We start from the raw sequence: 13,854 nt of genomic DNA on the forward strand, positions 1-13,854 counted from the left end.
TTTATTGATTTTTGAATAAATTAAGTATTATTTTCAAGTTTCGTTAGTAAATAACCATTTTTAAAGTTATAATATACAATGATTACAATAATTCACAATTTATTTTTCGCATTGTCAAATAGCCTTTTTTTCTTTGTCATTTTGTTGTTAATCCATATGTCTCAAAGAAAATACCTCCTTTGTTGTTAATCCATATGTCTCAATAAAATACCTCCTGGGTACGATTGTGTCAGCCAGTAGTGGCGTAAAGCCAGGGCCTCGCGTCCGAAATTTGAAAAAAAAAAATAAGGGCCTTGCAAACTCTTGCTCACATTAAGATTCGATCTTGCGCCGCAACTGGTAAAAAACAGCCACGGCTTTGCGGTACAAAGGGCCTCGCGCACGAAATTTGAAAAAGTACAACATAATATTGGGATCAAGGAAGTAAACAAAGGAAAAAACCTGGAAACAAAAAAGCAAAGGCCTCGCAAACTGTATCTTGCCCACATTAAGATCCGATCTTGCGCCGCCACTGGTGTTATGCCCTCCGTGGAGGGTGTGGGCACCTCACGTGACCTACAAACTAACTTAAATAATTTAAAATACTGTATCCACTCGTTCAGTGCTTTTGTCCATTAAAATAAGTAATTTGAGAAATGTTTTGATAAAGCTAAACTCGATTGAAACATTCCACTATGGAATTTATTTTAAATATATCAAAACGGTATTCGTATTTATTAATATAATAAAACCAAATGGTAGGAACAAATTATTTAAATTGAAACGAATTATTCCATAAGTTATTAAGAATGTATTAATTTATAAAGGTTGTTTTTTATCTATATAATTTATGTGTTGTGTGGTAACGAGTATTCTTTAGATGTAAAGATGAAATAAAAGATGTGTGGAATGTGTCACTTGTTTTATTTTATACGTTTTATACGTCTCACCCTTACACGGCACTACGATCCAATCAAAACTATGGAAGTGGTGATTACGGTATTTGTTTCGTTTTAATTTATATAGATTATTAATAAAAGATCAAATGTAAAGATCTTGTTAAACAACAAAAAAATATTTTGTTGACAGTTCTTATGTACAAACCAAAAAAAATTGCCGTTATGTTAACTAATTATTTTTTTATGGCAAGTATTGCAAAAATAGTTGCCAACTTGTTATTCGTATTAATGATGTAGATTATACATAACATAAATATCCTAAATATACATTAAGTTTTATGTAAAAAACCTAATTTTTAACAATAAATATAATACATTATATTCTATAAATATTTGATAGGTTACAAGATTATACTAAATAAAGAGTGGATTTAGTATTTATTGAATTCTAGGCCAGATATATAAATATGACATACTATGTAATTAAAGTGGTGGAAAAGAGCAACTAATCAGTTTCTTACAGGTTCTTCTCAGTATAATCTAATATGACTCAAAAGTGATTTTATGTGTCCACTTGAATAAAGAATAAATAGTTTTGAGTAATTTTGGTTATTGTTGATTACTTGAAATAAGGAAGATGTAAAAATTAAAAAAGAGAGATGATTGTCATGGTTTTTATTTTTAGTTTTCTTATACTGTACACAATGCCTAATACTATATTACATAAATAAATAAGTGTTTAAACTAAGCTAAAACTATTCTTTATCTGTAACAGCTGTAACGCCGATGACATTCGGAACGTGAACGCGCCTGATGATCCCATAGACGAGCATTCTCTTTGCTGTAAAGACAAAAAAATTAATAAATATTGATAATTTTACGAAACAGCTTATTATTTCGTAAACTTTTTTCTGACCTGGGGCACTTTTCATCGTTAAAAACTTTTAGCTACGTGTATTACTATATTTTTTTAATTTATAACACTAAAGGCCATGAATAGCTATCAAAAAAAAAAAAAACAATTTAAGCGATAGACCAATAGGAGTTCGTATTGTTCTGGTACTGAAATCTAAATTATTTAGAATATGTATGTGGAGACTAATATAAATACTTCAACAAAATTGAATGAGTAATTGATCATGATTTTGTTGGAAATGTTCTTAGGTTTAATGCACTTTTAGAAAGAAAGTTTCTACCTTTCTTTCTAAAAGTGCTTTGGTAAAAGACCATAATATTGACTCCTATATGTAAAATGGTTGTTTTATTAATCTAATACTTATACGCAGTAGGAATAGCGTCAGATACAAGATACAATATTTAACACGTTCAGTGCCAGCGACACGCCTAGCGTGTTCATGCGAATTTCTATAGCCACGCCGCGAACACGCTAGGCTTGTTCTAAGAATTTCAGTGATATCTTAAAAACTAGGCTAAATTATTCATTCAAACTAATTGTGTGCATTCTTCAAGCGATAAGCTACTGAGTTTTTAAGTGGCCGTTAAAAATAATATTTTTTTTTATTTTACAAAAAAATTCTTTCGTAATGCCGGCGACACGCTAGGCTTGTTCACTTATTAAGGATAATCATAGATTGTCAAACTGTTTTTTCAACAAACCACATTTTATTTATGGCTTATTACCAATTTGTTGAAAATTGAACTAATTTTGTTATTGTTTTCTCAAATTTGCGGAACTTTGTTACATTTTTTTTTTGTACAAATATCTATTATTATAAAAATTTATACACCTTTGTAGTATAAATAAAAATTTTAACAAAAAGAAAAACCGACTTCAAACAAAACACTATTTTAAAACAAATTAATATGCACGAAAAAGTAATAAAAATAATTGCGTATTCAACATATTTTTTAGAGTCTTCCTAAGTTAAATGAAATGAAAAATATTAGACTACTTAAAAGTCGATTTACGATTATATAATGTAGTTATAGTTATTGGTATATTTGGAGCCGGTGTCAGCCAATATTTTGCGAATAAAGCAAAAATAGACTTTCGAAAATGCGGATATAATACGTCACGCGGCGTAAACTACAAGGATCCCTCGAAAGAGCTGTAATCGAACTCAGCAAAAATACTTTGAAAAAGACCAACTATATTTCGTACATCATATGACATCACATCACATACACAAAATTTGATTAAAGATAGTAAGAAATTCTGCCCCATATCGCACCCTAACTGCGAGCCGTATAGGAGTTCCATCACTACATAGTATAAAACAAAGTCGCTTTCTCTGTCCCTATATCTTTAAATCTACGCAACGGATTTTGATGCGGTTTTTTTTAAAAGATAGTGTGATTCAAGGGGAAGGTTTGTGTATATAATACATGAACAATATAGTAAAGAAACACTGATAATTTTAGAAGTTTGCGATGTGATGTCGTAAATAAACAAATTCTGTAGTATATTTAGTATCAGTATTGTACCCGTGCGAAGCCGGGGTGGATAGCTAGTGATTATAATATTCGACTATGATAATTACATAAACATAACCACATTACGGAAGGTGACTCAAATATCCAAATAACCTATAAATAAAAGATTCGACTGAGTATCGCTAACGTGCTCCTCAGAATTGTTCCGTTCCCTTCCGTTCTGTTACTTTGTCATGGATCCTGTGCTCAGAACCTTACCAAACTTTCACCAAATTATCCTTGAAGTATATATTTTATAATAAAAAAAGAATTATCAAAATTGGTTAACGTGATTTTCAGTTATTCACCTATTTGTCACGCATATACATAATGCAAATTTAAGACTTATGTCGTTTTCATATGGATACCATCATCGGAAAAAAATAAAAAAAATGGGACCCCACGGGAAGCACTACCTTTCAAACAAAAAAAAAATTATCAAAATCGGTCCACCCAGTGAAAAGTTATGAGGTAACAAACATAAAAAAAAATACAGACGAATTGATAACCTCCTTCTTTTGGAAGTCGGTTGAAAACTATATAAGCCGTAATTCTGCCATTCCTATTTAATGACAAAGTTTATACTAAATTGTCTTACTTTGTGTTATGTTGATACTGATTATGTATTACAAGTACCTATATGTTAGTTCGATTAATCATTAACTACCACATACATACACCAAATATATAAAATTAAACACTAAATAAGGCTGATTTACCTTAAAAATGTAAACTCATGTCAACTTCAAATTCGTGTTACAAGAATTGAAGTAATGAAACAATAAAACGAGTTTAGCTTACAAGAAGCTTGATTATTTTTTAATTATTTGTTTATTAATTATTACTTATTTAATTGTTCTTTATTATTATATCAAGACATGTGCACCGAATCGATATCCTATGACCTTTGAACATTTCTAGCAACTAATAAGAAAGTGAACGAAACAAGTGAGATAAAAATTGATTTTAGAAATTAATAAGTATGTATTTGAGAAAACAAAAAAAGAAGGTGGATTTTTATGGACACTTTATGAAGCGAAATTTAAACTCTGTTTTAATTTGTATTGAAAGTTCTATTTTATTTTATTTGATTATACCTTGCTACTTTCAAACTGACCCGCGTCCTTTGCAGGGATACAACAGTAGATAACAGGTAACAGTATATATCATGAACAATTTTTTTATTGAAATACGAACTAAATCATAACGCGATAAAAAGTATATATCAAATTCGACACCAATATAAATATGATATGTGGGAATTTATTAAAAAGTTTTACAACCACTGATTACATTATGATGTTTACTTACCATAAAAGCGGTTTTTTGTCATAATTCCAGGATAAAACACTGACAACATTATTCTAAACACCTTAATTATTGCATAACACAAGAAATATTAACTAACAAAGACCGTTTTAACAAAAAAAATATCATTTTTTTGTTCCTGTGCCAGTGGACACGCTACGCGTGTCCATACAATTTATCTTGCGATGCCGGGGACACGCTTAGCGTGTTCGCGGCATTATGTATGGCGGCATCGCTATGAGCATAGGAAAAATTTAGGTGGCAGTGAACGTGTTAACGCGCCACGTGTACTGTAAATTAGTGGACTGAAATGTAAAAAATATATAAAGGCCAATGATGGATTTATGTATTGATAATAAGAATTGATACAAGTAACATTATGTCATTTCCGCTCGGGACTCAAAAATTTTGGGCAGAGTGGTCTTCTAAAGAAGGCCAAAAAATCAACGATTATAAACTTACTTTACGAAGTAAAGTTCGAACGCTGCAAAGAAGTTTCTATTGGATCGTGCGTGGAGTAAACAGAGGTTCAGCTTTTCACATTCTTCCTCGAATCTGCATTTAAAAATAAAATTAGTAAATACAGTTCTCATAGACCAAAATCAAGGAATAATATTAAGTTTATCCATAATAATATTTACGTATGAACAAGACTTTTTGTATTCTTTATTGTACATGAAAAGTTTGTCTTTAATAAACAAATATAATAATAAGTGTTTCAGCTAATATAAAACGTAGTAATTTTCTTTGAAGTGACAGTTGAATCATTGACCTTAACGACTTTTATAAAAACATCGGAATGAATTGATCAAATGTTTAAAAGGATATTGATTGTTTTATTATTACCTCTATTAATTTAACGATTGCAAAAAGACTAATTATCTATAAGTTTTCTTTAGATATATTATTCGTAATAAATGAACTTAACTTATAAAAAAACTACTATTTAAAAATATACAGTAAATTGCAAATTACCCTCTTTTGGTTCTAATTTTTGAAATGTCAGCGCCAGAAAAGCTTCCAACAGTCAAAGATGGGTTAATGAACCTTTTGATTAATTTGTGTACGGGATTGTTCTCGATTGCAGATTCTGGAAAAAATAAATATAAATATATAACAGAATATAATAATAGAAAATGAACTATTTCTATCTAGGTTATCCAGGCAGTAATATACGTTTATATACATTGTTGTATTTTATTGTACTCAAACCATTTTTCAAAGAGATATGTAGTAATAAAACCGTTAAAAGTAAATAAAAACTATTTTAGGGGCATTGAAAATTAATACGTAAAATGATTAACGTCTATTGGTCTGTTTAATACACTAAAAGGCTATTCAAATTTAAATGCAGAAAATTATTACAATTGTACTTTTATTGTTTCTTATTTTTTTTAATATATAATAATAATAAATACCGCTTTCAACAATATCCAATGGCTTGCACGAGACGGATATGAGTGCCGCCATTATCAACACTAAGATTTTTGCTTCCATTATTGTTTTTTTTTTAAATTGAACGGCGAAGTATGTGTGTCAAAATAAATTATTTCAAATATTACATTGGAATATATACCACGCAAAAATTGTCCCCACTCGCATTTCATCGACGTAAATCTGACGTCCTTCGTGCTTAAATATATTAAAAAAGTAAATATGTAGATACTATTCATTTTGTCCAATTAACAAGTCCAGGATGTTTAAATAAAATGCCTTTGTGCTCTATTTACAATTTCAATCTAGTTTAATATAGAGCAGTTGGAACGAGTTATAACCGTTGTTTTTTTTATCTGTAATGTGATCACACTATACATTGAGAAATAAATATTCGATATAAATAGATATTGGATAATGGGTTTCCCAAAGTACTGACAGCGTACGTAAATCTAACTTCAAAAAAGCCTGACTTCGAGTGCAATATATTATATTTCAAAATTAAATACAGCTCCAGAAATTTATAAGTTAAAACAAAATGAAAAAGAAATCTAGATTAACTTTGTTGGTTGATACTTAATAAAAATATGTGTATTGACCTTATATTAAAAAATCTATGAACATTTATTTTTATAGATTCTATAAAGGTCATAGTGGCCCATACATACATATATAGAATAGCATGATAGGTATGAAAGACAAAAAAGATATATTTCGGTCAAAAAGGGCTTCACCAACAAACACACGAGCGATTATAAATCGATTATATAATATAAAAATAGTGATTACTACTCGACTATGTATGGTAAACAAATTGTAATCCAAAAATAAGTCGCAAACGTTAATCCCCAAAGTACTCGTATTCTCAATTAGCCGAGCACGATTCGCCGAAAAAAATTGACATAATGTGTTTCAGGTTTCTGAACTGTGTACTATGGTCAAAAATAGATTTATTTGTTAGTTTTTAAAAATGTTAATTTACTATAAAATGTTTTACTCCATTCGGCATTTATCCATGAAATAAGTAGGTAATTAATTGTTTCATTTTGGGTATGCCTAAATTATAATTATTTACCTACTACAGGTTTTAGTTTTTTTCTTTAAATATATAAAATTTCACACTATCTTTGAAGTTAATTAAACGAAAGAAAGTATATGTAGATGTTTATATTTTTTTTGTAAGGTAAAGATATTCTCGCTATAGAAGATTGATCATTCTAAAACAACTAAATTTTAATTTTGGCTGAATTCATTCAAATTCAGGCGAAAATTCAGTAAGACTCACATTTGGACTGTCATATTACTAACAAAACCTCACTCGTACTTTATTTTTTATATTTTTCCTTCCATTTTAGGTACATAAGAATTAAATATAGGTACCTACTTAAGATATTCTATTGATTTAACTGATTTTTTATCGTTTATATCCAAGACTAAACAAAGTGCAACAGACTCTAACTACACATATAATCGTATTAATAGAATGTTCAAATTTACCTTTGCAAGCCATCATTCGGTTTTTATTACCGAATAATTAGAGTAGTATTCAATACAAACAGTTACTGTTGTGCGTCAAACGTTGATCAAACATTCATCACGAGTTGTTTGTATAACTCATAAAAATGAGTGAGTGAGTAGCTCATTAGGGGGAGATTTGGGATCGTGTGGTTTCATCTGACTTCCTGCATTGACTGCAAGCTCGTCTGCAGTGTTACTCACAAGATCGGATTATCCATTAAGCAATTATAGGTAATGTAGGCACTGGTTGAGGCCACCGGGCAGGTCAAAGATTTGAAATTAATTGTTAGTAAAATTATTAAAGCTAAATATATCTACCATTGGAATAATATGATGAACCCCGAAATGGTTGATTCAGCTCTTGGTAATCAAGTTTCAGTTACATTGGTCAAACGATTGCTTACAACACTTGGGCTGTAAGTTTTAAGACTTAGAGAGACGAGAGCGATATTGCAGGGCAAGCAAATGGCATCGGAGCCGATTCAAATGAGAAAGTGAGAACAAAAATCATCAATCATCAAAAGAGCAACAACAAAAGCTTGTAAATTTCCCACGGCTGGGCTAAGGAATCTTGTCGCTTTGAGGAGAAGCTTCCGAACATATTCCACAACGCTGTTCCAATGCGTGTTGGTGGAATACACATGTGGCAGAGTTTCTGTGAAATTAGACACATGCAGGTCTCACGAAGTTTCACCTTTACCGCCAAGCACGAGATGAATTATAAACACAAATTAAGCACATGAATATTCAGCGGTGCTTGCCTGGGTTTGAACCCGCAATCATCGGTTAAGATGCATGCGTTCTAACCAGTGGGCCATATTTTTTTTGGTATAGGTTGGTGGATTAGCATATGGGCCACCTGATGGTAAGTGGTCACAAAGACCCAATATTTCTTACAGCGTCATAGACAATGACACTGTAAGAAATATTAACTATTCCTTACATCATCAATATGCCACCAACTTTGGGAACTAACATGTTATGTCCCTTGTACCTGTAGTTACACTGGCTCACTCACCCTTCAAACCGGAACACACCAATACTGAGTACTGTTATTTGGCGGAGGAATAACTGATAAGTGTGTGGTACCTACCCAGACGGGCTTGCACAAAGCCCTACCACCAAATAAACATCAAAAGAGTAAGGAGCAACAAAATATTTTGCAGCAACACACCAACCGTGGTGCCAACGTGGCCGACTACATCGTAGGCCTAATATTATACCATATGTCTCGCGGTCTTTGGAATAAGAAATGGAAGAAATATTAATTATTGGTTTTCCCCTCGAAAATTTGATACATCAGTCCGTAGTTTTTATGATGACAGTGTCTGCCATTGGTGGTCAATCCGTAAGCATCTAAAAATAAAAAAACTGGTGAGTTATCTTTGTATGGTTATTCATTTCATACACTCATATTGATTATAGCAAGTTTTGTAAATCGAACGATGGAGTACGAGCCGTTTCAAATACTTATTTAAATATACTTATAAGTATTTTGTAATAATAATACAGTGTCTTTAGAACGTTCATCAATCAATGGTAAGTTCATTAAATTTAATTCCTTCTTGACAGTAAATAGACATCTATAGGGAAGAGCAGGGCTTCTGATTGATGATGACAATAATTTAAATATATTAAATTGTTCCGAAACGCATTAGAAGAAGAGTTCATTAATAAATGCTTAATAATTAAACTTAAAATCTAACCGACAATACACTTACAAGTTTGAAGTCGGTGACAAGCCCAAATCATTTAATGACTTTTTTGAAAATAGTTAGTTTTGTATCTATCAGACATCCTATACATATTTTAGCCTGACTGTATATTTTTTATTTTTGTATTAATTTTATTATAGTGCCCCTTTTTTTCAAGCAGCATCACGATTTCAGTGTGACGATATTATTTTATCAATATAAGTATGTTATTAATATGCAGACGCTTAGATTTCGAGTTAAAATCAAAATAAACTTTATTCAAGTGGGCTTTTACAAGCACTTTTGGATCGTTATTTAACAATTAGGTGAAGCTACCACTGGTTCGGAGAGTAGATTCTACCGAGAAGAACCGGCAAAAAATTTAGTAGTTACTCTTGTCAACCGACTTCAAAATGGAGGAGGTTATCAATTCGTCTGTATTTTATTTTTCAACATTTAAAAAATACAATCATATTAGTTAAATACAATTATTTATGTGTGTAATGTATCCTGCCTGGAACAGGTATTAATTCCACGCTTTTTTATCATCTACAAAATCTTGTATCATCTTGCATCGAATAATATGCCTTTTTTAACAATGCATTTTTTATAAATGATTTGAATTTACGAAACGGCAAAGTTAAGAGTGCTGGGATTTGTCTTCTTGCTCTGGATTCCTTGACTGATCTCCATGGTATTCGACAAGTCTGTTCATTATCGGATAATTTCTATTATAGATCGCAATCTTCAGGCTGTAATCCAGAATCTTCTCAGTGGTTACTATTTTTTTCGCAAAGACCAAAATATATGTAATAATATATACCTACTCTTAAAAATAACTATCAGGTCTATAACTACTATTGTTTTGGACAATTATTTTATTGTTGACAGAAAAAATATTAGAAATTTCATAGCATCTACTTGTTTCATAATATTAAATAAGTATGTGCATCGTGCAATGCGTCGAAAATATTATGCAACTTAAATAATTCTTTGAAATGATTATCCATGTATTATATCATTTAAATAAAAAACTAATTATTCAATTAAATAATTATTTTCTGAAATTTTATCTTTATAAAACGACTAAAAAATGTTTTTAAATTGTTTGTTTGTTAATATGTTTACTTTTAACTACTCGCCCCAAGATGGTGCTGTAGTAGATTGGAATTAAAAATATTTATGAAGATAAAGATAAATCTAAAATAACATCTATCTTTTCTTTCTAAATTACGATTTCTTTTTTATATTTATAAAACAACAACTTGAATAAATAAATATGGTCACTTTTCTAGAATCTTACATAGATAAATAATCTACGTAACAACAGATGGCACTGACCCAACGTTCTGTTTTGCCCTAGAAAATTCCAGATATTTCAAGCCGCTTCTCGAATATAGATGGCGCGACTAAGAAGGTATATAAGCGCGGAAATTGCGGGAGGGCGCGTCAGTCGAATACAAACAAACGAGTTACTTGCTTACACGAAGAAAAACAAACGAATACAATGTCTCTTATGCCATATTGGTTGCGTCATTTGAAAAATGTGGCTTACCGGGATCCAGTTGCGAGGATTTTAGAAGATCCATTTGCTGTTTTCGCCAAAGACCCTTTCTTCCGCGATCCAGTGAAGTTTATCAGACAGATTTCGGCCCCTCTGGAGAAAGAGCAGCATGGAATCGAAGGAATCTACTCCGACTCGGAAATCAAAGTGGACGGAAAAAAAGTTGAAGTGCATTTGGATGTTCAGAATTTTACACCAGAACAGATCGAAGTGAAAACAGTCGGTAACGAGATTATGATAGAAGGCAAGAAGGAAATTAAGCGCGAAGATGGGTGGACGAAGAGCCACTTCGAAAGACGTTTCCTGTTACCCGAGGGCTTTCCCCCAGAGAGGGTAGAGTGTCACCTTGATAAGGGAAAACTGAGGTTGGTGGCGTTCAGGGCTGAACCCCTCCCGGAGCGAAAAATACCCATTCAAGACAAGTCTGCAGATGATAAGGCCTAAAAGTGTAGCTTTGTTAGATATAATGTAGCAATATTTAGTATCCTGACTGATAGTTTAATATGTTTATATACTATGTATTATAAGTTTCTTATGTAATTTGAAAATAAATAGTTTATAATTTAATCGCTTTCTATTTTTGAGCTGAAACTCAATTTTAAATATGTGTTTTCTAGAATATAAAAAAAGAATTAATGCTACTGTAAATAATAAAATGTACTAAGTAGTGTATCTGTATGTATTATTAACCTAAAACTAACCTATTAAAAGTAAAAGTAAGTAAAGTAAAGTAACAGCCTGTAAATTTCCCACTGCTGGAATAAGGCCTCCTCTTCCATTAAGGAGAGGGTTTGGAATATATTCCACCACGCTGTTCCAATGCGGGTGGGTGGAATGCACATGTGGCAGAATTTCGATGATATTAGACACATGCAGGTTTCCTCACGAATTTTCTTCACCGCCGAGCACAAGATGAACTTGAAATACACATTAAGCACAGATATATAGTGGTGCTTGAACCCGCAATCATCGATTAAGATGCACGCGTTCTAACCACTGGGCCATCTCGGCTCGTACCTATTACCTAAACCTATTAATAATGCCTTGTTAACCCTTTGAGCGGTACCTACTCACACTATAAGCTGTCATGGCTATGTAAACACAACAAGCAGCTCTCAAGCGAATATGGCGAATTCAAATCCTTTTAAGTATTCAGTTGTAACCCCAGATGAAACTATAATAGTAGTAAATAATCGAGTCAGATAAATTGTAAATTATTTCGGTAAAAATCTTCGACAGTATGCTTGATTTCAATGTCAAAATACGGTGCGATTTATTATTTCACAATACTTACAACAGAACATAAAGGAAGTGCAACACGACAAGTACAGCGTTACAAATAACGGTGATATATTTAAATTAAAAAAAATATATAAACATAAAAATACAAAAACAGAAAAGCTGAATTTATACTGAAAAATTACAGCCCAAGGATCTTTATTTAGAAAAGCTATTTTCAATAGAAACATTGTAGTTGATGCTGATAGAAGTAGTCCAGGTCTGACTATTACTTTTCGGTCTATAAATATTTTTTAAATCCTGAAACTGCACTGAGAGGTAAGGCGGATTCTGAGCCTGGAGGCCAACAAAGTGAATCTATTTCTTCGACTGAAGACATTTTTATATTATCAATATTTCATTACATTTTGACACACATTAGATAAACTTCCTTAAAAGGAAATTCTTCCTTAAATTATATTTTAAATATTCTTTTGAGGTCAAAACTGTAGATATTATCGACAGTAATGTCGATACATATATACCGAATTTGTTTATTTACGACATCACTTTAGAAACTTCTAAAATGATCTGTGTTTCTTTACTGTGTTGTCCATGTATTGTACACATAAATCTTTCTCGAATCACTATATTTATTAAAAAAAATCACCTCAAAATCCGTTGCATAGTTTGAAACATCTAAGCACAAATAGGTACAGACAGCGGTAAGTGACTTTGTTTTATACTATATAATGATGATTATGATAATAATAATGATTCGTGAATACTAAAAAGAAAAAAACTAACACAACCGGTCTCTTTTTAATAAATACTATATATGTATACTGAATAAGCACTTCACGGCGGCTACCATGGACAATGCGAATAAATTCACACCTTGAATTCCATAACCACACGTCCTAAGCCTAATTTTTCTCCTTTCTCTTTTACTCTAGTGACTTCTGAGGATATCAGGAAGAGTATTCTTGGTATTCAATCTGTAAGTATCAGTCGCAAAATGATACTCCTGTCCTTAGATACCATTCTTCCTGTTCTATGCCACCTATATAATTTCTCTTTAAATTCAGGTATTTTTCCCAATAGTTGGCAAATAGCTCATATCCTACCCATTCCCAAAATCTCTAATCCTACTTTGTTAGCTCACTACCGTCCTATATCTATCCTTCCTTTCCTTTCTAAGGTTCTCGAACGCATTGTCCATGGACAGCTTTCCAACTTTCTCTCATTAAACAATATTTTAAGCCCATTTCAATCGGGATTTCGCCCGGGACATAGCACCACAACAGCTTTGATCAAAGTCTGTGATGACATTCGCTTTGGGATTGATAACAAAGAAATTACTATTATAGCTCTTCTTGATTTTTCCAATGCCTTTAATACTGTTTAATACAGACCATGACATTCTCTTAGCTATTCTTGATTCTTTAAATTTCTCTTCCAATGCTGTTTCTTGGTTTCAGTCTTATCTTACAAATCGTCAACAGCGTGTTATTGTTGACGGTAAGTTTTCCTCCTGTAGCTATCTCAGGGCGGGTGTCCCACAAGGTGGTGTTCTGTCCCCTCTCCTTTTCTCAATCATTATAAATTCTGTCACTAAACATCTTTCTGTTTCTTTTCACCTCTATGCTGATGATTTGCAGGTTTATTTAACGACTCCTGTTGAGAACATCGCTAATGCTATCGATTTTATAAATAATAACCTTAAATCGATTAGTGAGTGGAGCAAGTCATATGGTTTATCGTTAAATGCCAGTAAATCACAGTTAGCTATAGTTGGCAATCCAAA

At 31.8% G+C, this 13,854-nt stretch overlaps 2 protein-coding genes across 2 annotated transcripts; one reads left to right on the forward strand and one right to left on the reverse strand.

Annotated features, from left to right (window-relative positions):
- Positions 1-1,606: 1,606 nt before the first annotated feature.
- Positions 1,607-6,089, reverse strand: LOC124543835. Its single transcript, XM_047122160.1, has 4 exons — positions 6,038-6,089; positions 5,595-5,709; positions 5,082-5,174; positions 1,607-1,719 (listed from the first exon to the last, which is right to left on the reverse strand). The coding sequence occupies exons 1-4, from the start codon at positions 6,087-6,089 to the stop codon at positions 1,641-1,643; spliced, it is 339 nt and encodes a 112-aa protein (XP_046978116.1). The 3' UTR covers positions 1,607-1,640.
- Positions 6,090-10,716: 4,627 nt separating this feature from the next.
- On the forward strand, positions 10,717-11,396 carry LOC124530994 (heat shock protein Hsp-12.2-like). The gene has a single exon (XM_047105384.1). The coding sequence runs from the start codon at positions 10,773-10,775 to the stop codon at positions 11,271-11,273; it is 501 nt and encodes a 166-aa protein (XP_046961340.1). The 5' UTR covers positions 10,717-10,772; the 3' UTR covers positions 11,274-11,396.
- Positions 11,397-13,854: the final 2,458 nt, after the last annotated feature.

Source organism: Vanessa cardui, chromosome 1, assembly GCF_905220365.1.
Source record: "Vanessa cardui chromosome 1, ilVanCard2.1, whole genome shotgun sequence".
Lineage (NCBI taxonomy): Eukaryota > Metazoa > Arthropoda > Insecta > Lepidoptera > Nymphalidae > Vanessa > Vanessa cardui.

What these genes read in the sequence shown, in the direction of transcription:
- LOC124543835 (XM_047122160.1), bottom strand. Translation starts at nt 6,089, where the DNA reads ATGGCGGCACTCATATCCGTCTCGTGCAAGCCATTGGATATTGTTGAA. An exon ending in ATTGGATATTGTTGAAAGCG is followed by an intron (nt 5,710 to 6,037) that starts GTATTTATTATT and finishes TATTTTTTCCAG; the next exon opens with AATCTGCAATCGAGAACAAT. An exon ending in AAAATTAGAACCAAAAGAGG is followed by an intron (nt 5,175 to 5,594) that starts GTAATTTGCAAT and finishes TTTTAAATGCAG; the next exon opens with ATTCGAGGAAGAATGTGAAA.
- LOC124530994 (XM_047105384.1), top strand. Translation starts at nt 10,773, where the DNA reads ATGTCTCTTATGCCATATTGGTTGCGTCATTTGAAAAATGTGGCTTAC.